Source organism: Chondrus crispus, genomic scaffold, assembly GCF_000350225.1.
Source record: "Chondrus crispus Stackhouse genomic scaffold, scaffold_422, whole genome shotgun sequence".
In the NCBI taxonomy this organism is placed as follows: domain Eukaryota; phylum Rhodophyta; class Florideophyceae; order Gigartinales; family Gigartinaceae; genus Chondrus; species Chondrus crispus.
The window spans coordinates 28,591-52,456 of NW_005179320.1; the positions used below are offsets into that span (position 1 = coordinate 28,591).

At 52.0% G+C, this 23,866-nt stretch overlaps 8 protein-coding genes; 5 read left to right on the plus strand and 3 right to left on the minus strand.

Annotated features, from left to right (window-relative positions):
* The first annotated feature begins 1,385 nt into the window (after positions 1 to 1,385).
* On the plus strand, positions 1,386 to 2,306 carry CHC_T00001233001 (hypothetical protein). The gene has a single exon (XM_005718661.1). It carries the CDS (start codon positions 1,386 to 1,388, stop codon positions 2,304 to 2,306), a length of 921 nt encoding a protein of 306 aa, XP_005718718.1.
* A 1,036-nt stretch (positions 2,307 to 3,342) lies between these two features.
* Positions 3,343 to 4,553, plus strand: CHC_T00008541001 (Leucine rich repeat-containing protein). XM_005718662.1 is given in 4 exon segments: positions 3,343 to 3,484; positions 3,485 to 3,705; positions 3,822 to 4,410; positions 4,411 to 4,553. The coding sequence occupies 2 exon segments, from the start codon at positions 3,485 to 3,487 to the stop codon at positions 4,408 to 4,410; spliced, it is 810 nt and encodes a 269-aa protein (XP_005718719.1). The 5' UTR covers positions 3,343 to 3,484; the 3' UTR covers positions 4,411 to 4,553.
* A 43-nt stretch (positions 4,554 to 4,596) lies between these two features.
* On the minus strand, positions 4,597 to 7,725 carry CHC_T00001234001 (hypothetical protein). Its single transcript, XM_005718663.1, has one exon. It carries the CDS (start codon positions 7,723 to 7,725, stop codon positions 4,597 to 4,599), a length of 3,129 nt encoding a protein of 1,042 aa, XP_005718720.1.
* Positions 7,726 to 9,531: 1,806 nt separating this feature from the next.
* CHC_T00001235001 (hypothetical protein) lies at positions 9,532 to 9,675 on the minus strand. Its single transcript, XM_005718664.1, has one exon. It carries the CDS (start codon positions 9,673 to 9,675, stop codon positions 9,532 to 9,534), a length of 144 nt encoding a protein of 47 aa, XP_005718721.1.
* Positions 9,676 to 9,775: 100 nt separating this feature from the next.
* On the plus strand, positions 9,776 to 11,247 carry CHC_T00001236001 (hypothetical protein). XM_005718665.1 is given in 2 exon segments: positions 9,776 to 11,101; positions 11,102 to 11,247. The coding sequence occupies 1 exon segment, from the start codon at positions 9,776 to 9,778 to the stop codon at positions 11,099 to 11,101; it is 1,326 nt and encodes a 441-aa protein (XP_005718722.1). The 3' UTR covers positions 11,102 to 11,247.
* A 101-nt stretch (positions 11,248 to 11,348) lies between these two features.
* CHC_T00001237001 (hypothetical protein) lies at positions 11,349 to 12,344 on the minus strand. Its single transcript, XM_005718666.1, has one exon. It carries the CDS (start codon positions 12,342 to 12,344, stop codon positions 11,349 to 11,351), a length of 996 nt encoding a protein of 331 aa, XP_005718723.1.
* Positions 12,345 to 20,014: 7,670 nt separating this feature from the next.
* CHC_T00001238001 (hypothetical protein) lies at positions 20,015 to 21,106 on the plus strand. Its single transcript, XM_005718667.1, has one exon. It carries the CDS (start codon positions 20,015 to 20,017, stop codon positions 21,104 to 21,106), a length of 1,092 nt encoding a protein of 363 aa, XP_005718724.1.
* Positions 21,107 to 21,123: 17 nt separating this feature from the next.
* CHC_T00001239001 (hypothetical protein) lies at positions 21,124 to 23,626 on the plus strand. XM_005718668.1 is given in 4 exon segments: positions 21,124 to 21,161; positions 21,637 to 23,059; positions 23,140 to 23,175; positions 23,176 to 23,626. The coding sequence occupies 3 exon segments, from the start codon at positions 21,124 to 21,126 to the stop codon at positions 23,173 to 23,175; spliced, it is 1,497 nt and encodes a 498-aa protein (XP_005718725.1). The 3' UTR covers positions 23,176 to 23,626.
* Positions 23,627 to 23,866: the final 240 nt, after the last annotated feature.

The following is a 23,866-nucleotide window of genomic DNA, read 5'->3' on the forward strand; positions in this document are numbered from 1 at the left end:
GCGACGGTGTCGGCGAGGTAGTTCATGCGCAGGCGGGCGGCGGCGAAGACGAGGGTGACGATGCCGGAGCGGGCCGGCTCCGGGATCTGGACGAGCGAGGTGTAGCCCGCGAGCGGCTCGGAGCGCTGGTACAGGGCGTTGGACAGCGGGTTGAGTGCGGCCAGGGCGGTGACGGTGCGGTTGTTGCGGATGGCGGACTCTGCAAAGTTGCGGGCGCTGGCAGGATCGTCGGTGCGGTACAGACGCGCAGCCTCCTTCCGGTCGTCGTTGATCATCTGGACGTAGATGCCGCAGTGGTGCTCCGTGCCTAGGGCGTTCGCGCGCAGGTGCGAGCGCCACCGCGTGTCGTCCCAGTCCGGCAGCGGCTCGATGGCGGCCGGGCGCGGGGTCTTCTTGCGGAAGAGGCCCATTGGTGGGAAGGTGGGTGGGTGGGTGGGGGGAAGGGGAAGGGGAAGGGGGGGAGATGCGGGAGGGGGGAGGGCGCGTGGTCAAGGAAAAAAGCAGGTGGAACGAGATAAGAGAAAGGAGATAAGATGGGCGTTTCGGCTCCCGAAGAGGTGGGGGAGAAGGGGGGAGGGCGCGTGGTGAAGGAAATGCAGATGGAACGGGATAAGATGGAGGTTTCGGCTGGCGGAGAGGCGGCTGCACGCGGCTGCACGCGGCTGCACGCCCCCCTCTGGCTTGAAGAAAGGAAGGGGAGGGCGGGAGCGGGGCGAGGACACGACGAGGCGGTGGCACGGTCCACCGGTGGTTAGCGGGGTGCGATTGGGCGAGGCGGGCAATGGTGCGGGTCGGAGATTTGAATTGGGCAGAGTCGATTCTTGCGCAAAGCGGATCAACGAGCACAGACGCCTGCCGGTGCCGGTGCTGGTGCCGGTGCGCCAGCTCCACGTCATTGCCATTGCTGTTGCCGCCGCGCGTTGCCGCCGCGCGTTGCCGCCGCGCGTTGCCCCCGCGCGTGGCACCTTCGGCGAGACTACAGTATCATACTGTACTGTACCCAACGGTACTGTACACACTCCCGCTGCGGAACAGACTGCCACTGCGCCCTGCCGTGGCGGTGGCGGTGGCAGTGGCGTTGGCGAACCCGTTGGCAGACCAGACTGCCAACACGAGGACCCCTCCCGAGACCCCTCATACTCTCAGCAATCTGGACCGCGTGCCACCGCTCGGCGACTCATCGAATACTTAGCTGACACTCGCCAACGCATTACAGTCACACGTTCCCTCGTTGCACACGTGTCCACCCATTTCCCGTCGACCCTGTCATACCTTCCCCTCCCAAGATCAACATCGCCCTCCTGCTCATCCCCTGCCTCATCCCCTGCCTCATCCCCTCCCTCCGACGGCAAACCCCGCCTCGTACACACCTGCTCGCTCGCCAAATGTTACGCCATCTCGCCGCCCGATTCGCCTTCCCGGCGCGCGCATCGCCGCGAGCCGGAGCCGCGCCCGGCGCGCTGTCGTCGGCGCTGCGGCGCCGCTCCTCCGTCTCGGCGGAGCCGCCGGGCGGCGCGGCGGCGCCGCCGCCGCCGCCCTCGGCGCCGAGCCGGTGGCAGCGGCTCAAGCGCAAGCGGCGCGCGGAGCGCACGCCGGCGAACCGCACGGCGTACCGCTTCGACCGCGCGGCGCCCGCGCCGCTGCCGGCCGCGCTGGCGCACGTGCGCGCCGCCGCGTGGGCCGCCTTCGACGAGTCGCTCGAGCTCGTCCTCCGCCTCAACATCGACCCGCGCAAGGCCGCCGAGAACATCCGCGGCGCCGCCCTGCTGCCGCACGGCACCGGCCGCCCGGCCCGCGTCGCCGCCTTCGCGGAGGGCATCGACGCAGACGCCGCGCGCGCCGCCGGCGCAGACCGCGTGGGCGCAGACGACCTCGTCGCTCAGATCGCCGCAGACCGCGCTAAATCGCTCAAGGGCTTCCACGCATGCGTCGCCGTGCCGGAGCTGCTGCCCACCGTCGCCGCACGCGTCGGCATGCTGCTCGGACCGAAGGGCCTCATGCCCGCGAAGAAGGACGGTACCGTCGGACCGGATGTCGCTCAGATCGTCACCAGGCTGAAGAGTGGCCAGATCAGGTTTCGCACCGATCGCGCGGGTAACGTCCACTTGATTGTGGGAAAGCTTAGCTTTGCGGATCACTTGCTCATCGACAATGTTTGTGCGGCCACCGCCGCCATTATGGACGCCAGGCCGCACACGGTGAAGAAGAAATACTTGGAGAAAGCGTTTCTGTGCTCGAGCATGGGGCCGTCGGTCAAGCTTGACCTGGTTCAGCTCGCGCGCGCCGTCAACGACCACCGGGGCTGACTGCTCGTCTCGCGGGAGTCGCTGCTAGAGCCATAATCTCTTGCATCTGTGTCCGATTCGGTTGCCCACGTTTTGCGCTCAACCGCTGTCCTTCGGAACCCAATTTTGTATCGCAGGAACGCCTGCGCAGCTATTACTGATCACCTGTACGAGAAACTGTAACAGAAATGCCTGCATTTGTCGCCTTGCCGGCGGCGATTGCACGCAATAAGATATACCATTGCAGTTTAGTTGTCAGATCCCATCACATGCTCCCGTTGCAGATTGGCATGCGCTCATCAGGCAACCACACTGACACCCTGAATGTATCCCGCTTCTTCGGAGACTTTTTCAACCTGCTCAATGTTCTTAATTCAATGTCATGGTGGTCTCCATAGCAAAATCATGCATCAGAGCTACAGAACACAATCATCAAGTACCGTGAAGACAACATATATAGAGTTTCGCTTCTACGATCGCGGGCTTGTCGGCGGCCCGAAGCGAAAATGAGCAAGCAGATCAAGCACCAGGAGCATGTTCTACATAGGGCACAGAGGATTTCGAGCATGCTTATCAAATGCTTCTTTGGCCTTGTTCACCATCTCAATAATATAACTATAAACACAGCCCGGGCTTCGTCTGTGAGTGCGGGGATGGATTTTCAAACAACTACCATCTCGTTTTTACTGCTGATGCTGCCATCCAATTCTTGTGAATCCTGAGATGTTGCTTCTGTTGACTTATTGGATAGACAGCAACTAATCGTCATAAGCACCACTCTCTTTGTACATAGCTGTTTTGTCAACTCATGGGCTAGCTCATTTTAGTTCATGCTGCGTTTGAGCTTTGCAGACCTAACAGCATAGGGCTTGTTTCGCAGCTGAATGTCTAATCTGGCTCTAGCTAGCTAGAGATCTATCTAACAAGTGCCGAATAAAAAGCTACATTTTAATTCGTTGATTATGAAAGGCCTATCGTGGACGTTTGGCCTCAGACTCTCGCACGTGTAATGGCCCCCTACTTGCAAATCGGAATTGCCATGCAGCCCGCAGAGCTGGCCTTGCCTTGCCGTCACCCTCTGCAGCGTTAATCCCCTCGACTTGCTCTAGAGAGACTATCAGAGAAGCACCGCACTCACCCTTCTCGCTTTGAACCATCTCACTTCGTGTCCTCAAATTCCCTGCTGCAGCCACCCCACCATGCATTTCTCTTCAAGCCTCGCCGATTTCATGGAACGCCTCAATGAGGGACCCGCGGGCATTGACGACGCTCTAGCCGCCGTCGAGAAATGCGCCGCAGACTCAGGGACCGTCTTAGATTTACAGCAGATGACCCTCACCGATGAGGATCTCCAGCTGATTTCCACCAAGTTCGACTCCCTTGCCGCTCATGTCACAAAGCTCAACCTGTTTATGAACGAGTACGTCCCAGCCACGCCTATCCAATCCGAGTCGGTATGAAACTAGGTCATCGCGACTAACCGTCAGAACTACGTACGACTCTCATTTACTATCGCGTACCGAACTGTCACCACAGAATTTCTGTCTTGCCAGCCTCTATCACAGCGCTTTCCAACTTAGAAATTCTCCATGCCGGGTGCAACCCCTTAGAAAGCGTAGACGCGGCCTTGTTCGCGGCCCTACCAAAGCTCACAGAGATTGATGTCGGGTTCAGTGAAATCCTCAGTCAACTTCCTGACAGTTTCAGCAACCTTCCTTCTTTGAAAGTGCTCAAGGCAGGCAACGGACGGCTCACGTCCTTACCGCCAAGTTTGTTCAAATGTTCCAACCTGGAAGAGCTCTATCTCTATGGGAACAGTCTCAAAGGCGTCAGCGAAGAAATAGGAGAGCTGAGAAAGCTTAAGCTTTTGAATCTCGGCAGAAACCAAATCGCCAGTCTTCCGGACAGCATTGGAAGGTGTGGTGTACTTGAGACCTTACATTTGTATGAAAATTGCCTTTCATCGTTGCCCAAGGGTGTGGTGAGGTTGGAGCACTTGCAAACACTCAACGTGAACTCAAATGCAAATCTTCCCATGCCCCCACGCGAAGTACGATGTTTGGCGGCGGCAAAGTCTACTGCATCCTTCCTGGCCACCGGCGTAGCCAATGGGACAACCATTTGATGAGCGATTGCAAGAATTCAGCGGGAGCAAGACTCCAGGGTAGCTCTAGTAAACTGCAAAGGCGAAACGGTTTGTCCCAACCCAGAATCGTAAAAAAATTGTGTTGAGCAATGGTCCCTTTATTCGTCTTACTTACAAGACAATTGCGTGTGTTGGACCCAATACTCGTACTGCTCATCTACAACGTTATCGCAATAGTTTTCGGAATCTTTCGGCTAAGAGTTCGAGGTTGGCCTTTTCCAATATATACTTTTCGCGTGTTTTAGTATTCTTGCAACGAACCTTTTCGGGGACGCGGCTCTCGTATCCCTCCGCTGACATCTTCTTGTCATATTCTTCAACGAGCATTCCTTTTTCTGAAGCTGCAGCCTCCAGTTTTGTGATTTCAGACTCAAAGTCCACGAGCCCAGTGAGGATAACGTGAACTTCGTATTTCTCATCCACAACAGTAACCGCAGCCCCATTGGGGGGCTCAGTCACACCACTGATACCAGCAGTCGTTTTACCACAAGAGGTGAGCGTTTCAACGTACTGGGGAACAATTCGCTTCGCTGCTTCCTCATCCGCAGCCAGTATAAACACTTCTGGGGCACTCGAAGGTTTCAAGCCATATTCAGCCTTCACAGCTCGTATAGCTTGTACGTTCTTCATGGTGGATTCTAACCTTAGCTCCGCTGCCTCGAAATGCCGACTTTCGCTCTGCTTCGGGAAAGGTGCAATACATATCGACTCAGGCACAGTGGGCCCAGGCAGTCTCTGGTATAGCTCTTCAGTTACAAAAGGAATCATTGGGTGTAACATTCGTATTCCCGCGCTGAGACATTCGAATAGAACCATTTTGGCAGCAGTCTTCTTGCCTTCGTCCTCTCCACGCATGACGGGTTTCAAACCTTCCAGATAGATGCCGCATAACTCACTCATCCAAAAGCGGTACGCAATACTAACCGCATCCCCAAGATTATAGGCAACAAATGCATCATTCACCTCCGCACAAGTCGCATTCAACCGCGACAGGATCCAAAGATCCAGAGTTTCACCAAGCTCTATCGCCCCCTGAAGCCCATTGTTCGAGAACACAAAGTCCTTCTCTAAGTTTCCGAGAGCAAATTTCGTTGCGTTCCACAATTTGTTACAGAAATTTCTATATCCGATAACACGTGCGACATCCAGATTGATATCTCCGCCCTGTGTCATGTAAGCAAGAAGGCCAATTCGCAAAGCATCGGCACCGCACTCTGGTATGCCACCTGGGTAGTCTTCCTTTTGATCCGCTATTGCCCGCTGGATTTCCTTGGCGGGCAAATTTGACTTTTTGATTTTCTCCGAGAGCTCATTAAGAGTTGCACCGTTGATCACTTCGAGAGGATCTATCACATTCCCAAGAGATTTAGACATTTTGCGACCTTTCTTGTCTCGGACCAGAGAGTGCAGTAGTACCGTCTTGAAAGGCAACTTGCCCGTGAGGCCTATGCCCATCATGACCATTCTTGCGACCCAGAAGAACAAAATGTCGTGACCAGTTTCTAAAAGGGTAGTCGGATAGAAGGCTTCTAAATCCTTGGTCTTCTCAGGCCATCCAAAGACAGAGAAAGGGAACAAACCAGAAGAAAACCATGTGTCAAGCACATCTTCGTCCTGCTTCAGTTTGATCGCATCTGTCACCACATTAAGCCTCGCGGCAGCACGCTCCCGAGCTTCAGCTTCAGTTCTCCCCACAACCCATATAGTCTCAGATGGCGCACCATCTGTAGAGGCCTCGTATGCTGGGATTCGATGGCCCCACCAAAGCTGTCTAGAGATACACCAGTCCCGAATGTTGTCGAGCCATCTGAACCACGTGTCTTGAAATTGCGACGGCACAACTTCCAAGTCACTGTTCCGCACGGCATCAGCGCTTCTCTTCGCAAGTTCTTTGCAATTGACCCACCACTGCGGGATAAGAAGTGGTTCAACAACATCCCCCGAGCGAGAGCAAACTGGCAAGCTCATAGCATTCGGCTCCTTTCCGCGAAGCAGGTCCATCCCTGCCAGCTCTTTTTCAACTTCCACACGCGCCACATATCTCTTCATACCGTTGAACTTACCACCATTTTCGTTAATGTCCCCGTCCAAGTTTATGATGGTAACCTCAGGAAGGCCATTTCGTCTTCCACACGCAAAATCGTTCGGGTCGTGCGCTGGGGTAACCTTTACGGCACCAGTTCCAAAAGACATGTCAACAAGTTCCCCGTCGGCGATTATAGGAAGCTTACGGTCCACGAAAGGATGAATCAAATTCTTACCAATCAAGTGCTTGTATCGCGGATCGTCAGGGTGGACGGCCACGGCAGTATCCCCAAGCATAGTCTCTAGGCGTGTGGTCGCCACGACGAGCTCTTCATCTAAACCATCAACTTTGTATGCGAAGTTGGTGAGCACGCCAAACTCAATCAGATCTTCGTGGCCAGGAACCTTTCTCTTTGTGAATGCTTCAATTTCAATATTGTCCACCTCAATATCGGAGATAGCTGTGTGCAATGTACTAGACCAGTTGACGAGCCTGGTATCACGGTAAATGAGTCCATCATCATAAAACTTGACAAACGCTTCCCTCACGGCATTGTTAAGCTTATCACTCATCGTGAACTCTTCTCTCTCCCAATCAAGAGAGCTTCCGATTCTTCGCAATTGGTGAACAATCTTCCCACCGTACTCGGTCTTCCAATCCCAGACCTGTTTCACAAACCCATCCCTACCCAACGCATGACGATCGATTCCGCGCTCTTTCTTCAGCTGCTTCTCCACCACAGCCTGTGTCGCAATACCGGCATGATCGACACCCGGCAACCACATTGTGACCTTGCCGTGCATACGATGGTAGCGCGCAAGCGCGTCCTCTACAGCACACATGAGGGCATGCCCTAAATGCAAGCTCCCTGTCACATTAGGAGGAGGGATGACCATAATGAAAGCATCTTCCGGCCCTTTCCCTTCCATATCCTTGGCATCGGCATGAAAGTATCCCTGCTTCTCCCACCACTCATACCAAGCCGATTCCACCGCTCTGGGATGGTAGGTAGGGGCCATGACGTCGTCTAAGATCTTCTTATCGCCGGCGGGTGTGTTGTTGACAAAATTGGCCATAGCGTCAGCGGCGGCCTGAGCGGCGGCCTTCTTCTTCTTCTTGTCTGAGGTCGCGCCGTCCTTCTTTGGGGTGGCCTGAGCACGATTGGCGGCGGCCGCCGCCTTCGCCTGCTTCTTCCGAAGCGCTGCGAGTTGTTTTTCAAGTTTCTTGCGTCGGGATAAAGGAAGGGCATCCTTTTCCTCCTGCGACATGGTCTGGTATTGTTCCAGCGTCACAGGCGTCGGTGCTGGCGTGGGACCGGACGATGCCTGCGCTTCAGCGGCAGGCGCCGCTGCTGTCGCGTCCTGCTGGCCAGCCATTTTTGTTTTTCTCACTCGCGACCAGCTTCGACTCTGGTTCACAAGCTAGTCTCAACTGGAGAGGGGATCGTGGGGAATGTCGGACGAAGATGAGGTCGCATTGGCTTTGGGGCGACGACGGTATGCACGGCACAAGAGTGTTAAGAGTCAGGCCCTGAGGGTCTCCAATGCAGCACCGCCGATAGTGAGGCAATGCAGCGCCGCCAATAAAAAGGGGCTGGTGGCTTGAGCACAGCAAAGCAGCGTATGATCATTTTTTAGACAACAGCGGCCCACTTCCTGAAAAATGGTCGAAATTTGTAGATTTGATGAATTGACGGACGTCGGAACTTCCTGTACGTCATATGCAGTGCTGTCCCCGGTGGCGTCCACTGCATCTTTTCCAGTGTCTAGATGACAAGCGCTTTGCCTCATACAGTATGAAGTCAGGCATGGCCTCATACAGTATGAGGCCAGTTTTTTTGCAAAAATATATACATTAAATCGAAACTTTATAAAGTTAATTTGGACACCATTTCTTTAACGTACATACCCTCGGCAATAACGTCTTGCAAAACATCGGGACAGCAATTATGAATACACAGAAAGACTAAGAACCTAACAAAATTTCGGTGCCCGGTTGACAATTGAAACAAACGTTTTCGTTTCGAAGATATCAACACATACCGTTTTGAGGTTGGTCAACAAGCTTCTTTTTCAGGCATTCAAAAAATGGCTGGAAAGAACATGCAGATTTCACAAAACTCTATCCTTCCGCAACGCAGAAGTCAACTGTGGTGGTGAGGGTATCTTTTTCCTTCTTGTTGAGCAAGCACAAGTCAAGAAAAAATAAGTTGAAAGTAGCCTCCTATGAGGTCAAATGGGCCCCATGTGAGGCCACATGTCCGATAGAAACCAGAACTTCTGCTGTGGCGGATGCGTCCTTACTCCTTCCGACATCCTCACTATGAATTATTTCGCTATCAGGCCGGAAGACGCCAAAAGCCGTATCTGCATGGAGGATAACAACACGACGCCCTCGCCCATATTGTCTGAGTCATGCAAACCTCTTCAATGCGCTATCGCACTTGATGCGCCACAGGATTCCAGTGTACGTCAAAGCACTGAATTTTAATTGGGAATTGCAGTGTTGCAGATGAACTACTACTGCATGTTATAGAATATGCATTGCAGAATGAGCATGGACTTGCTTTGCTGATTATTCTGCTCGAGCTAGCCTTCACTTGCAGATTGCAACATGTGCGGGACCCTGTGTTTTCGGCAAGACTGCCTTGAAGATCTACAGGCGTATCCCATATATCCTTTGGCAGTGAATCCTGCTCTGAAGCATTCTTTCGGCGTCCCGGCACTTTCTCTCTCGTGAGTCATCCCGTCCCCCTTCAAGTGAACAGTCCCCCTTCAAGTGAACACGTGTACAATCCTTGTACTGTACACGTGAACACGTGAAATGTGAGTGACAGAATCCATTTTCAATCATTTCATGATGCACTTAAAACTTTTCGAAATTCACGCTCTTCAGATCTAAAACAATTCACACTCCTCCCGCAACGCGTCACCCGCCGACGAGTACCGCCGTTCGCACTGCCTTTCCTCCTCTTCTATTCACCCTTCCTTCCTCTATACCCTCTTCCTTCCGTACCATCCGTGTAACTCATCCCAATTAGACCCACTCGCGGCAACCGCAATCTTACGATTTGATTATCGTCCGAGAGCAATGTCAGGCGAAACGACCATGCGCCGCCGTGGGCGCGGCTCCACCCCCGCCGAATCCACCACCACCGAAGTGACAAATGAAACCACAGACGCCGCCACCTCCGCCTCGACCGACACCAGCCCCGCCATCCCTTCCACCAAAACTGTCCCCGAGTTACTCGCCGAGGAGTCGCAAAGCAATGCCAATTTTCTTGCCCTGGCCGCGGCCGTCGTCGCCTTTTTCCTCTTCATGCTGCAAACCACCTCGCTACCGCCACCGGGTCGCGTCTACAGCGTCATGATTGACGCTGGATCAACTGGAACGCGTGCCCAGGTTTTTGCGTTCCGCCATTTGCCAGGACAGAAGGGACTCATCTTGGATGATAGCGAGGTTTTTAAAATGAAAAAGAGCATCGCCGCGCTGGGGACGGGGACGGTGGGCAGTGGTGGCGTGTTTTTCAAGCCGCTCATGGAAAAACTGAGAAAGAAGATCCCTGGCGTGCGGAGACGTCAGCGCACTCCCATCGCCTTGCATGCGACCGCAGGGCTGAGGTTGATTGGAGAGGAGCAAGCTGAAACGGCATTGGAGGAGGCTAGGAAGGCTTTGAATATCAGCGGTTTCTTGTTTCAAGAGGATTGGGTGTCTATACTTGAAGAGCAAGAGGAGGCGTCGCACGCCTGGACGACAGTCAATTTCTTGAAGGGCCACTTCCATGGGCATAAGGGGATCACCAAACGTCTTGGTGCGTTGGATCTCGGCGGCGCGAGTATGCAAATGGTTTTTGAGCGAGAAAATGGGGATGAGGCCGTCGATACAGGCGAAGAGGACGACGATAACTTGGAAGGCCGTAACGAAGCTCCAGAAAATGAAGATCTTGCTGGTGACGACGCAGTTTCCATCGAAGAAGCAGATTATACTGTTAGTGTGTTTGGCGACGACTATCCTCTGCACTCAACTAGTCACCTCGGGTTGGGACTGTTTGACTTCACGAAAAAACTGTACACCTTGTTTGATCGAGAAGGTGTGTTGGAGGAGGGCAACCCTTGCTTCAGGAAGGGCAAAGTCTTCGCTAACAAAGAGCTTCGCTTTGGGGTGCCGGGCACTGAGGAGTCGCGCACCGTGACGATGACGGGCGATGGAGACTTTGAACGCTGCGTGGCGAGTGCCGAGATCACTATTGCGACGTTTAGCAAACTTCGCAGCAAGAAAAGCGTGCTACCAAAGGGTAAACCTTTCTATGCGTTTGCCTACTTTTATGATCGCACAGTTCGCCTCGGACTCCCCATTACTCCGACAAAGGCGCAGCTGATAGCAAAAGGAAGGGAACTTTGTGAGACTCCACCCGACGTTCGCGTAGAACGAGATTTTGATCAAGCATGTGCCGAATTTTCGTACGTCTACACTCTGCTGAAAATTTTCACTGATGACTTCGCATCGAAAGATGTGCAGATCCGATTTGAGCAGTATATCGATGGCCATATGCTGGGATGGGCGCTAGGTGCCGCACTCGACATTGTTCAACCGGTGATGCACAAGCAACTAGCGCTTGAGCATGAACCATTGATTGCTGCTTGATGAGTGGCTAGAGGGGTCAACGTGATGCGGGAATGACTTAGTAACAAATACTGCAACAAGAGAGTGCGAGTGGGGCACTTGAAGAACATCGGGAGGGTTGCAACACGGGGGGCCAGGGGTAAAGCGTTTCTGTTTATATTGTGCAACTTGTGGCGATGCTGAGAACATTGTAGATGCGCATTTGCCATTACAAACCTCAGCCTTTGTTTCAAACGTGATAGCTTAGACTGACTGACAGTCTAAGCTATCACGTTTGAAATGTTGAAACGGCGCTTAGTTCTGATGAATATCGCGGCCTAGCATGAAGGAGCGAAGAGTTTACATCAGGCTTGATAAGAGGCGCTTCGCTGGTGTGAGCGCTACCCAAGTCTTGACTCCACTTGCCCCAAAACCTTTCCTCCGCGCTCGCCAAGAGGCCAACGCAGCTTCCATTGCCCTTAACATAGCGCACCCTCGGAATGCGGTAGCGAACCATAAGCTCTGCCAAAAGAACGAGCTTTGGAAGGACAGTGATTTCTTCCATCTCCTCTCCTCGACTCTGGATTTCGTCGACGGCCTGCCAGACGTCGGCCTGCGAAAACACACCACCCTTTCTACTCGCTGCTAGTGCAAACATACTGGCATCACTCCCTATCCCCAAGACGACAGCCCCCCTCTCCAGACGCGAAGCAAGAACCTCTCCCGGCGAACCCGCAAGACGTGCAATGTACTCCTTCAAAACGCAAACAGACCTGTCTCGTCGATACACAGCACGAACCGAGCTGCTCCCCAGCGCAATTGCCCTGACATGAAATGCGGCGTCCCCCTGCATCGCCCACTGGGTGCTGGCACCGCCCGAATCCCACACGACGACATCATGTCGGAACGCGCAGGGCGAATAAGCAAGCATGGCCGACGCGAAGGCGAGGGCGCCTTCGGTCTCGGGGTCAAGGATGTGGACAGGAAGCGGAAGCGAGGTGAGATACAGATGGCCGTTGCGGGCAGTACGGAAGACGGCGGTGGCGACGGCAGTGCAGGCGCTAGGGCGATAGGTAAGGGCTAAGGCGTGCAGACGGTGGAAGGCGAGGCGTGAGGCGCGCAGGGCAGCGGGGGGGAGATGGCGCGTGTCGGAGAGGGCATCGGCTAAGGCGACGCGGATGGAGGTGGACAACAGGATGGTTGGGGCGGCGTTTGGCGAAGTCAGGGCGACGACGAGCTTATGGTGGGAGGAACCTAGGTCGAAGGCGGCCCGGACAACGGACATGGCGGCACGGAGTGTTGGCGGGGATGCTGCGGTGGCGACAAAAAGGTTGGCTGTCGTGGGGGTTGATATTGTTGAAAAGAGGTTATCCTCCACCTGGGGGTGGAGTCGAGGAAAATAGTGGCACCCTTGGGTACCGTACGGATGGTACCGTACGGATGGGAGCGGAGGCTAGTTCTTTGTTGTCCAAAGGGTAGACGCGCGGTGAATGTATCGATGGACGCAGTGGATACTTTCGTGCAGGCCAACATATTGGATATTTGACGATACAACTTGTATCGTATACAGTATTGTAGGGGTCTTCAAGCGTTTATCATACTAAGATATTATAGCTTTAACGGGGTCAAAATCACAGGTTTCGCCGTTCCAACATCTCCGGCTCCACTACGTTACGCCGTCACGGTTTCGCCCATGTCACTCACTCTTTCCCCCTCCCCCTCCTCACACCCCTGTTTTCGCCGTACGATTTTGTCCCCCACCCCTCCAAATACCACTTTTCTGGCAGGAAGGTGGTATTCGGAGGGGTGGGTATATTGCAGCTGGAAGTTCCTGCTACAATATACAATTGTAACTTTCCTAATTCCGAAATATCTCGGAACGAATGCGCATTGCCATCCAATTGGCTACTTGTGCCTGGCCAAGAGACACATGGCGTATCAAACGAGCCTTCCATTGGGCGATGCACTCCTTTGCAAATCAAAAATTAAGAATTAATGCAATGGAGCTGCTTCCGGACACACCTCAAAACTTTGCGGTGTGTGCGGAAGCAGAGGCAGCTTTGAGGCTCAAAGTGCATCCCCAAACTCGTAAACCGTCGCACATTGTGACACATGGGATAGAGCAGCCGCACACGGTCACAAGCATTCCATGTCACGCTGCCTCGCACAGGCGAGCCGTTGAGAGACGCGGCAGCGTGCCGCGCGCCCCCTCCGTTGGCCCCGGCCTCCACCTCGACAACGAGCCGGAGAACCCGCTCGCCAGAACGGGGCGAGCCAGGTGGGTGCGGGTGCAAACCAAAACGACGGAAACGACGGCAATCCAATCAAGTGTTGCCAACTTCTTTCGCAATTTTGCATCCTATCTTACTATTGGTTGTTGCATCCTTTTTATTTTTCTCTCTTCCTTCTGTCCACCGCGTTCACACTCGCTGCATCCGCTCGCTGTGCAGCACCCTTGCGCGTTGCGACGCTCCACGCATGGGCGCCCGTGACAAAAGTCCCTCCATCGCTTCGAGTCAACTGCTTCCATCGCGAACGCTTTAGCTTTCACACTTGTGATTCGCTACCCTCAGAATCCTCACACAACTCTGTGAAATCCCCAATGCCAATACAGTAGCAAGATAGGATGCAAAATTGCGAAAGAAGTTGGCGACACTTAATTGCATTGCCGTCGTTTCCTACAGTATTGTCTCTCAGTATCAACCTCGACCATTCTGCATTGATGCAGAGATGCAAGCAAACGAGAATCTGCTTCACCCATAGGTGTAGATACGACGAATCTGCATTCTTGCTTTGAGGACCACTCGCTGCTATCTAAAGTATGTACCTAGTTGTTCGCCGGCAAGACTATTGCTTTATCCTATGCTGTTCGCGTGCCAGTACGACACGGCATGAACCATATGTTTTCTTTGCAAAACATCGCATACCAAAGCAGGACCCCACTCCTTCGTCGGAATGAACCAACAGATTCCTCTCTGCTCATCTCTCTATTTTCAGCGCCCTACCGCCCTGCCCTGCTACTGTTCCCAGATCTCTTAGCAAATCTTCCTGCATCACCTCGGGATCCACCACCATCTCCTCATCTCCAGCATGTCGTTCTGCTTCCAACTCTGACTTCTCATATTCTGTTACATTGTACACCTTCCCGCCCGTAGCTGAAGCGACGATAAGCCCAATTAGAGCCACAAGGACAAGAGCACCAACCAAGACCCCTGCCAGCCACCCTGGTGTCAGTCCTGAAGACGATACAATGCTCGCGCTTTTATGCGCAAATGCCGACCGCCCGCCCTCAATGGCAATGGTATCGTCCACGCTCACTTCTTCTGCGAAGATGCAGCCTCGAAGAGACCCGCTTCGGATGTATATGTCCAGCCGACGTGGAAATGACAAAGAAGCTTCCTCTGAGACGGAGACGAAGTATTCTGCTTGAAGGGAAGATGTTGTAAATCTTGTCGCATTAAATAGACCCCAGTTTGAAGTATCCGTCGATGTGTTGCTTGCAAAACAAGTTATGATAGCACTGTTCAGCTCTTCCGTGAAGTTGCCCTCCGATATAATGAGGCTCAAAAGTAGCTGCACCATGCGATCCGGTTGCTCCGGTAGATCAACCAAGACGGCAGTGTCTTTGTATTCCTTCACAGTTCGGAGCGAAAAGCAATCTCTCAAATGCTCGAAAAAGAGCCGCAAATCGGTTGCAGCATTGATAACAGTAGTGGTCGTTCTTCGTAAGAAGTGAATCTCTGTGTCTCCATACTTGCCTATCTTGTTCTTATCGATCACCGCTCCGAGCATCCCCGGCATGTCACAAGTACATAATATCAATAGAAGGTTGAGACACAGCAATGATCTCCCTTTATTCTTTCTCAGCGCAAACATGTTTGATCCCTCTCAAACCCTCAAAAGTTGTTCCCTTTATGAAACTTCTTGGATGATATTATATGCGCTTAGTCTTCACAGCCCATGAATGGAATTCGTTTCATGGAAGCAGAATTTTCCGTTTAGGGATACGAAAGTAAAATAACATTTGCGATGCCGCGGCTGCTTCTTCTGTTGAGAGGAAACAATGATCTAGCTCTAGAGTGTGTCACTGAATCGAAGGGGAAGGCTGAAATTTTCTCTTTGTATCGGCTTTTGTCAGTCGGTCAAATATTTCAAACTCAACACTAACCGATTCCTAGCCGCCCAAGCTTTTTGTCAGTCTTTCCTTGTTACGCATGGTCTATAAACATGCTACGCCTGCATGTTTCTTTTTCGTTTGCGCAAATATTGCAAAACGTATATCTAGCCATCCTTGACTGGGAACTGATCCCGCAGAAAATTTCCGTAATCACTCTTTCATTGCGTTATGGAGATGAATATAAGAGTATGTGCAGCTCAACTAGTGGCCTGGGCGAGATAAAAACAGTAGGTAATTTTGAACAGTAGCTGTAAGCGGATTCTCTACAGAATCGAGTGACATCCGATAGTCCTAATAAATGTTCCAGAATGCGAGAATGGCATCTGAAACACTATTCAGACCTTGCAAGTTTGAGCACGTTGTCCCTCAATCTGCACCTTTGGACGATAGAAAAGAGTTCATTTCTAAACTTCGGTAGTTGCCTCGAAGGCGTGACAAGTTGAACAACCACGCAGGGGACTAAATGAGACTTAGACCCCATAATGCTCGAAAGCTCTTCCTCACAAGGGCTTGAAATTGAGCATAAACAAGATCGTTGTCACCGCACAATATCAATCTCGACAATATTATGACCTTTGGCCGCGTATCACACGCTCAGATGTCTAATGTTGAGGCACAAGGCATGGCGAGGAACCGAAACGTTTGTGTTCTTTCGCGGGGAATAAGTACAATAAGAATAGAATTCTCGGCAAGTGCCCCGCCTGCTTTGTAGCAGAAGTGCAGACCCATGTTACATACTCTACTTGAAAATCTAAATCAGGATTGTTTATCTTCGGTCTTTCTAAGTCAGCTGCAGTTTCGGGGCGTGAGAGCCCTAATTCTTTACTTCCGGACACATGATGGTATCCCATGCGAATAACAGATTCACAGAATAAAGAAGTAAAATATTAGCAATCCATCAACATCAATACTTTGGCATTGGCCATTGATTCGGCTCATGAACGAGGGGAGATCCAAGCAGTCTCTTGCATAGCGAGGTCAGAAGCGCGTTTTTCTTGACCAAGAAGCCAATTTGATGTTTTAGTTCATCTACTTTCATGCGTGGAAACTGCCTGCTTACTTCTGCTTCCCGCCGACTTGCAATTTGAGCGAGCGACCCTTTTTGGGGCTTTTCCACTGCACCTTGTTTCAGTCTTGAGCGCAACAACAGTTTCTTTTTGTTTGCCCTGTGCATGGCGGCACTGATCTCATTCGTCCATAGTTCTTGCAAAACAAGTGTTGGGACGCTTGCGATGAGAGCTGCGGTGCGCTCCAATTGCGGATCCGACCATTGTGAATTTTGAGATATACTTGTAAGGCTCCCCGAGAGCGTTGCGTTTTGTGTTCCGTGGAACTCCAGTTCCGTGGTTTCGAGAAGTTCTTGAGATTCGAGAAGGTCAGTTTTTGACCGGGACGAATTCATCATCCCAGTGGAAGAACACGGGTGGGCTCAAACTGGCTTTGGCAACTACGCAAGATTCTTTCTTTTTCTGAAATTGTCATGGAACGGTCAAGAGCTGGTGTTTGTGGACACACCTTCTTCCGTTCCGCTCTTATAGAAGGATGAGAGGATTAGTAGATCGAGATAGCTATGATATTGTGGTTTCTCTCAAAATGGACACTATTGGATACACGGCTCTGTCCGTTTTGGGGTTGAAAATATTCTACAAATGCGGGAACTGCTCTGCGGGTCGGATCCTTGCCAGCAGAGGGAGAAAGGCCTTCTAGTATTCAGGAGGGGCTGGAGACTCAGAGGACCGACGGCCCAATGCAAGGAGCATCTTTTTCCATGGCGAGATCCGGATGTCCCTCAAACGTCAGTATATCTACGTCGAATGAGTTGCTTCTATTGATAGCCATGGCACACAAACTATTTGACAAGCGGAGTCACAGCAATGTACACAGTTTCTTCGCCATGCGGTGTAGTCGGAAGACCCTAGACATTTGACTGGACGGTGAAGAAGAGCACTGCTAACCACTAGATGCAGTCAAGTTACAGTACAGCAGTTCCGTTCTTGATACCACCTGGAAAGCATTAAAGGCTAATCAATCTCCAACTCTGAATGACTCTATTGGAATTACACGTAGGCATTACTGCAACTGCATATTACATATATTAAAACAATGGAATAGCTTGTCGCAATGGACAATGATGGCGCCACTTTCTCCTTGCACCGGCGGACAACACGTGCTTTGCATGAATATGCGCCACTGTACGATCATGCAGCACACGCTCCAAACTTACTTGGCAGTAATAATAATCGTGGTATCTTGTTGCCGAGGCTTCTGTGAGCAAACCATGACTCTCCGCAGAGTTTTCCTGGCTCGAACAGTACGATACATGTTTAATCGTGAGACATCATTATTAATTCATTAACGTTGTGCGGGCGGGCTTCATCTCTCCGTACTTTCCACGAAAACTGGCCAAGATGGGCATCGTTGTTAAAGGACAAAACCGTGACGCAAGTTCTGGAACTTGCGTCATGTTTTTTTCTCATTCAAATACTGAAGTATGGCGTTATATATTCACAGTATGCATGTAAGCAGATCAGTGGCCCAGGCAGTCTCACTGAATAGATATAAGGTTTGTGTAGTGCGCTCTGCAACTCCGATGCGAGGAGGTGAAACTGCCAAAATTCCTCTTCCAAACCCAAGCTGTCGCTATAAAAAAAAAATTAACATGCGTGCACCTGGGAGTCATTGTTTGGCATCGGATTGGTTATATTTTTGAGACTGAAGGAACGGTAGTGCCTGTGCCCAACTTGAATCCAGGAAAGGAAACAGCAGTTTGATAGTCTTGCTATCCGAAAACAGGTCTGCACACACACACTGACCTTTCTGCGTTGGCTTTTGTGAATGCCAATCATTGCAGGTTCCACCGTGAACGACAATCAAACGAGAATCCTGTTCAAGGGCCAATATGTCGAGCTAGTACGCGTCTCTGTCCTCTCACCGTGAACAACAATCAAACGAGAACGCTGTTCAAGTGCCAATATGTCGAGCTAGTATGCGTCTCTGGATGTGGACATCCCAGAAAATTGTGTGATACGAAGAACAGTTTCTCTTGCTTCGTTTGGTGGTGTGGGCACTGTGGACACTACAGATGTACCGGAACACTGTTTAGGGTTGGCAGAATTACTGTACCCCTCGAAGTAAGAATTACGGTACGCGTCATCGTATTTGTCTAACTCTGATAAGTCTCATTCGCTAACTCTCTTTCACCCGTCACTGGCTGTTCCCGCACATCATAGGAGCGCTTGCTCAAGATTGCTTGCGGGTGCGGCAACAACTGAACCACTTCCTACTCATTTGTATTCAATGACGCCGCGCACAAAATCATTCCCTTTCGAAAGTAATGCAAGCTTTCCCTATCAATTTCGGCGTTGCTCACGCATACGTACATCCCGTTTCTACGATGAGAAGATTATATCTCTGGGTGCGACAAGTCTTTTAAACGATGGAGCCAACGCACCGGTCTATCACATCCAACTTTCTCGTATTTTATCTTGCCCTCGTTGCACCTTAAGCCTTTAGATGAGGCCTGGTAGCGCCATAAATATTTAGTAATTGAGGTATTTTTTGCGGGGTGAGGGAATCCTTTGTAGGCGTATTCCGTGAATGAGTGGGTGACTTCTGTAATTTAGAAGAAGGGAGCACCATTCCCTTTACGTAGAAGTTTATTAAGGCCCTTCTTTTGACATGTATTTACTTTTGCGTTCTCGCTGCGGTGAGCTCTGCTAGCAGAACCCTCAGTAAGTTACAGTGTTGTCGAGTACCCTTCACGATACTCCATCTAGCTAGAGTGTCTTTCCGACCGTTAGACCTCATATGAGGACACACGTTATTTTATTTTTTCAAGACAACCAAACTGGCGATTTCACATCTGTTTTTTGAAACCAGAAGGCCATCACCACAGGTAAAGCATTTACTTGTCGATTGTAGTGAGAACCAACTCGTTGATACATACAAAGGTGTTTAAAAGAAGAAAGTCAGCTTACGGTAAGCATTTTTCTTAAAGCAAAATTTAATTCCAGTAGCATAGAAATATTGCGTTGAGGGCTTTCTATTCGGTTTTAACTTTTAAAGGAAGAAAAAAGTTAAAACCAGTCAATCTACCAAAGAAAAAATGAAACCGTGGCCATCAAAGTTGAAAAGAAATAAAATTCGCAAATTTTATGTGATGATAGCGCTTGGTCGGATAGACACTCTGCTAGCTAGCCATCCCAGCACAGATCTCATTTGGATGGCAGCCCCGAGAAGTGGATGTACAGTGAACCCTCGCCATCTGAATCCTTGTTATGTGAATATCCGCGATATGTGCATGCCATTGCTCGGAACGAGCTCCGGAGCGTTGATTGCAGGTCACATATGAGGTATTCATGAATACCACAAGCACATCTTAATCATAACAGGCCTCATACAAGAGCATTCTATGAGACAAAACTGAGCTATGATAACTTTATTCATTATAAATGTGGTTCAATTTCCAGTTTTCCTGGGCAATCGAAAATGGACACACCTCGAACGCGCAAACCAAGCCAAGCAGACCCGCATTACTCAATATTTTGGTTAAAACTTATGGGATTGTTACATATTTGGGCTGTATATGAAACATCCTTGGAAACTGATTACAGTATGCACTTTAATTGAATGCGGAAGGAAGCAACCATCCATATTCAGATATCGAGGGTTCACTGCACAGAACTGTGTCTCCAAAAGGGTCCTTGATTGGTTCGCTCAATACTGTATGTGCGCCGTTTGGAGGAGTAGAAAAATATGGCCTGAAAATGAACAAGTTTATGCAAACCGAGTTTTTGGCGGGAACTACAAGAAAGCTGTCCTACTCTGCCGTTCGACATTCTCAAAGTCAACAACCACTTTTATTACGAACTTCTCTTGTCTGTCAGGTGCTCACGACATACATTCGAGAAACAGCAGCTCGTTATGCTCCTGACCTGAGTGACGACATGGGGGTGCAAAAAAGAGCGGCTGTCGTCATTCTGCCGACGGAAGCGCTTCCACAAGGCGAGCTGCAGAAGCCGGGCGTGGAACAAACCCTGGCACTAACGCCGATCGAATTCCCCGAAAATGCTAAGGCCTCCTCCGTCGTGCCTTTGTACATTCTGCGCAAGGAGGAGAAGACGGTGGTATTAGTAGAGCTTGTGCGTTTCAAGTCGCCCTTCGCGTCATGGTTTTTCGTCCCCGAGGCCGAAGAGCTCGTGCCTGACGTGTGCAGCAACGGAGACGTGACTATGGTGACGCGTGTGGACCCTCTCTTCTGTGCGTTGGTTCTCATGGACTCGTTGAGAGAAGTCGGGGACAAACAGGTGTTTCAGCCCCTGGATGCGTTGTGCGTTACTGCTGATGGGACAAATTTAACGGGACTTTGCGACACTAGGCAGTTCGAAATGCTTTGTGATGTGAAAGAAGCCGGTGGTGAGAGTTTTTACAAACTCAATGACGAAAAGGCAATGTCGTGGCTGCAGGCGAAACATGGGGCTCTGGTAAGGGAGTCGAAGATGAAGTCAGCGGATGCGGTTGGCATCATATCGCAATACGTAACGGCACATTGGGGAAAGCAACTGAGAAAGCAACTGCTCGCAGAGGTTGAGAATGTAGACTCTGAGGCTCACAAAGCGGCCAAGAATTCGCATAGCCTTGCTCTCGCAACCATGATGGAAGACGCAGTGGAGACGAACCAAGCCATTCTCGCTGAAGAAAGAGACAGGAAAAAGGGCTCTGATAAGTGGTCCGTCAAGAAACCGGTTGCCAAATCGAAGGCGGCGAAAAAGAAGAAGGAGAAAGCACCAGAGGCCAGCTTCTGGACGGCAAGAGAGAAGTCTTTGGCCAAGAAACGTAACCTGAAACGAAAAAAGACGTCTCCGAAATGAGTACTGCCGCGCTATTCATGAGGACAAGTTTTGTTTATTCAGGAACATTTTGCTAGCTACGGTGAACAAGAAAAGTGCCTATGGCTTCATCACTGACTGGACGTTTCCAGGGCGATCACCACGATAGTTGCAGTGGATGCAAAGCGGCCGGGACGCAATAGCCTGCCGATTATAGAGGCTCTGAGCGACGTTAAGATTGAAAGACAAGGGCGAAGCGTTGGGCAAGATCGTTGGGCAAGATCGTTGGGCAAGATCGTTGGGCAAGATGGCGTGCGGTGGTGATACTGTAAGTATCTCTATGTAATTTAAGTGATCAATTTGCAAATTCGCGGGTCTCGAGTCGAGACCAGGAGCTCAACTGAAGCCGATGCACCGTAGTGTAATTTTGGTGGGATGTACAGTATGGTATTTAAGCACACAAGTGGCAGGCGATGCCGGAGTGGGTGGAAGCCTCGCACGCTAGTCGGGGCAGGCGAGGTCGTCACAGCAATGGACGATGACGTGGATTCCTACTGATTTCCACCGCCAAGCGTCCGTGATCTACCCAGGTGGAATCTACTTTCTCAGTTAAAATACCCGTGCCACACGCCTCCTGGCTGCCACAATGCTGGTCTGCTGGACAGTTTGCCCCCGCCCTACGCCACCTCCTTAGCCCCGTTCTTCGATCCTCGCTTGCCCCAACCCCCAACACCTCAGCACGCAACGAACCAGCCCCCCCCCCGCCCCCCAACACCTCAGCAGCGCTCCCACACTCACACAGCACACCCATTCATCCCCGCTTTCCTTCCGCCTTCCCTCTATTCCCCAACCCTCCAACCTTCCTCAAGTAACCCCCCCCCCCCCCTTCGCGATGGGTCTGTTTCGCAAAAAGCCCTCTCGCCAAGCCGTCATCGAGCCGCTGCCGGACTGGGACGACACGCGGTGGCGCTCGCACCTGCGCGCGAACGCGCTCGGCACGGAGCACCACTGCGGCATCTACGTCCAGATGATCAACGACGACCGGAAGGAGGCCGCGCGCCTGTACCGGAACGACGACCCCCCGCGCGCGCGCAACTACGCCGAGTCGGCCATCCGCAACAACCGCATCGTCACCGCCCTGGCCGCGCTCAACCCGCTCTCCAACGCCCTGTACGAGCGCTCCGAGCCGCTCGCGGGCTACACCTCGCTCGTCCAGATCCCGGAGCCCGCCCGCTCCGGCATCGTCACCCTCGTCTTCGCCGCCGCCCGCCTCCACATGAAGTACCTCTCAGACACCGTCGACTTCCTCGCCGAGCAGTTCGGCTCCGTCCACGTCGAGCAGATCCAGAACGCAGAGGGCGACCTGTACCCGCTCGTCAACGCCACCGTGCGCGACGCCTTGTCCCCGGCCCCCGCCACGCGCCCGGAGGTCGACAAGGAGCTTGCTTCCGCGGTCAAGCAGTATTTCGGCATCGATATCGCACCCGCGCACGCTCCGCCCGCCGCCAATCTGCACTCTCGTGCTCGCACCACCCCCATCGCGGAGACCGCGGAAGCTATGGCTTCTGTTTCGGGGCGCGCACGCACTTCGCCGCTTGGAACAGCGCCCGCAGCCGCCGTTGCAGCCGCTGCTGGCTTGGGTACCGCTGCGGCAGTCGGCATGAGGCCTGCTGCGGCCACAGCAGATTCCACCATCCGCGGAACACCGCCACGCTCGTCCCGCCCTGTCGCAGAGTCACAGCCTGTCACAGATATGCGTCATGCGCAGACGACTCCTGTATCTACGGCTTCGTCGGATTTCGGCACGCCCATGTCGCCGCAGCTCAGTACAGAACGGGGGCGTATTCCAAAGGTAACTGCCCCAACTGCCGTTCCGACAGCCATTTCACAGGAAACTCAAGCACCGAGGAGCAGGATGTATGCATCACCCACGACGCCGGTGGCATACACGCAGAAGACGGCCGATACTTACCCGTTAGCCGCTTCCGACCACATGTCCTCGGCCTATCCCCTTGCCCCACATTCGGGGAGTGGGGAAAGCGGGGAGGTGCAAAGGAGCAGGGCTACAGTGCTAGGTGACTCCGGTGCGAATGATTTCGAAAACGAAGTGATTGATGCCTACGGCGCAGCGCAGAAGGGCTTATTGACTTCGAAGAACGCGCCAATTCTGAAAAGAGTGCCATCAAACGAGAACTCCGGCCCAGGCCTCGGAACCAGGAGCATCAACGAGCTCAGAAGTATACCGGCGCATGTCAGAAGATTTGAGGACGGAGACGAGGCTCTTGTTTCACGGTACGAGCGACTGCGGGAAAATCTAGTTGTATAGCGCAAACAGTGTTGTGCCCGTTGTTATTTGTCGTTCTTCGAGGTTGAGAGCTGAGTAGTAGGACAACGGGTGCATTTTTAAGATCCTGGGCTTCACACTCATTGCTCTGTTGGGTGGGAGAGTGCCAAAACTTGGAAGCCAACTCTATTTTTCGTCAACGTGCGTTTGCTTTCTATACAGACCCTTTCTATTCGAGGATATTGGTTAAACTGTTCGGCGTCTCCGCCAGTTCCTTTCGTGCTTGTGAAGAAGCGAGGCGTCAAAATCAGAGAAGTGAAACATGCACACACCTCTTCCGTGACTTCGCAAAAGCCTGCGCCTTTCTATGAAGGTCCCTTTTGTGTTTTGGTGTTGTTTGTGCTTCTTCCGTGGTCACACGATGGAGCTCGCTGCGAAGCGGATTAGTTTGTGTCATTTACAGTACTCTGCCAGACTGCAAGAATTGTTAAGCTGTCTGCGTGTTGAGCGAAACAATT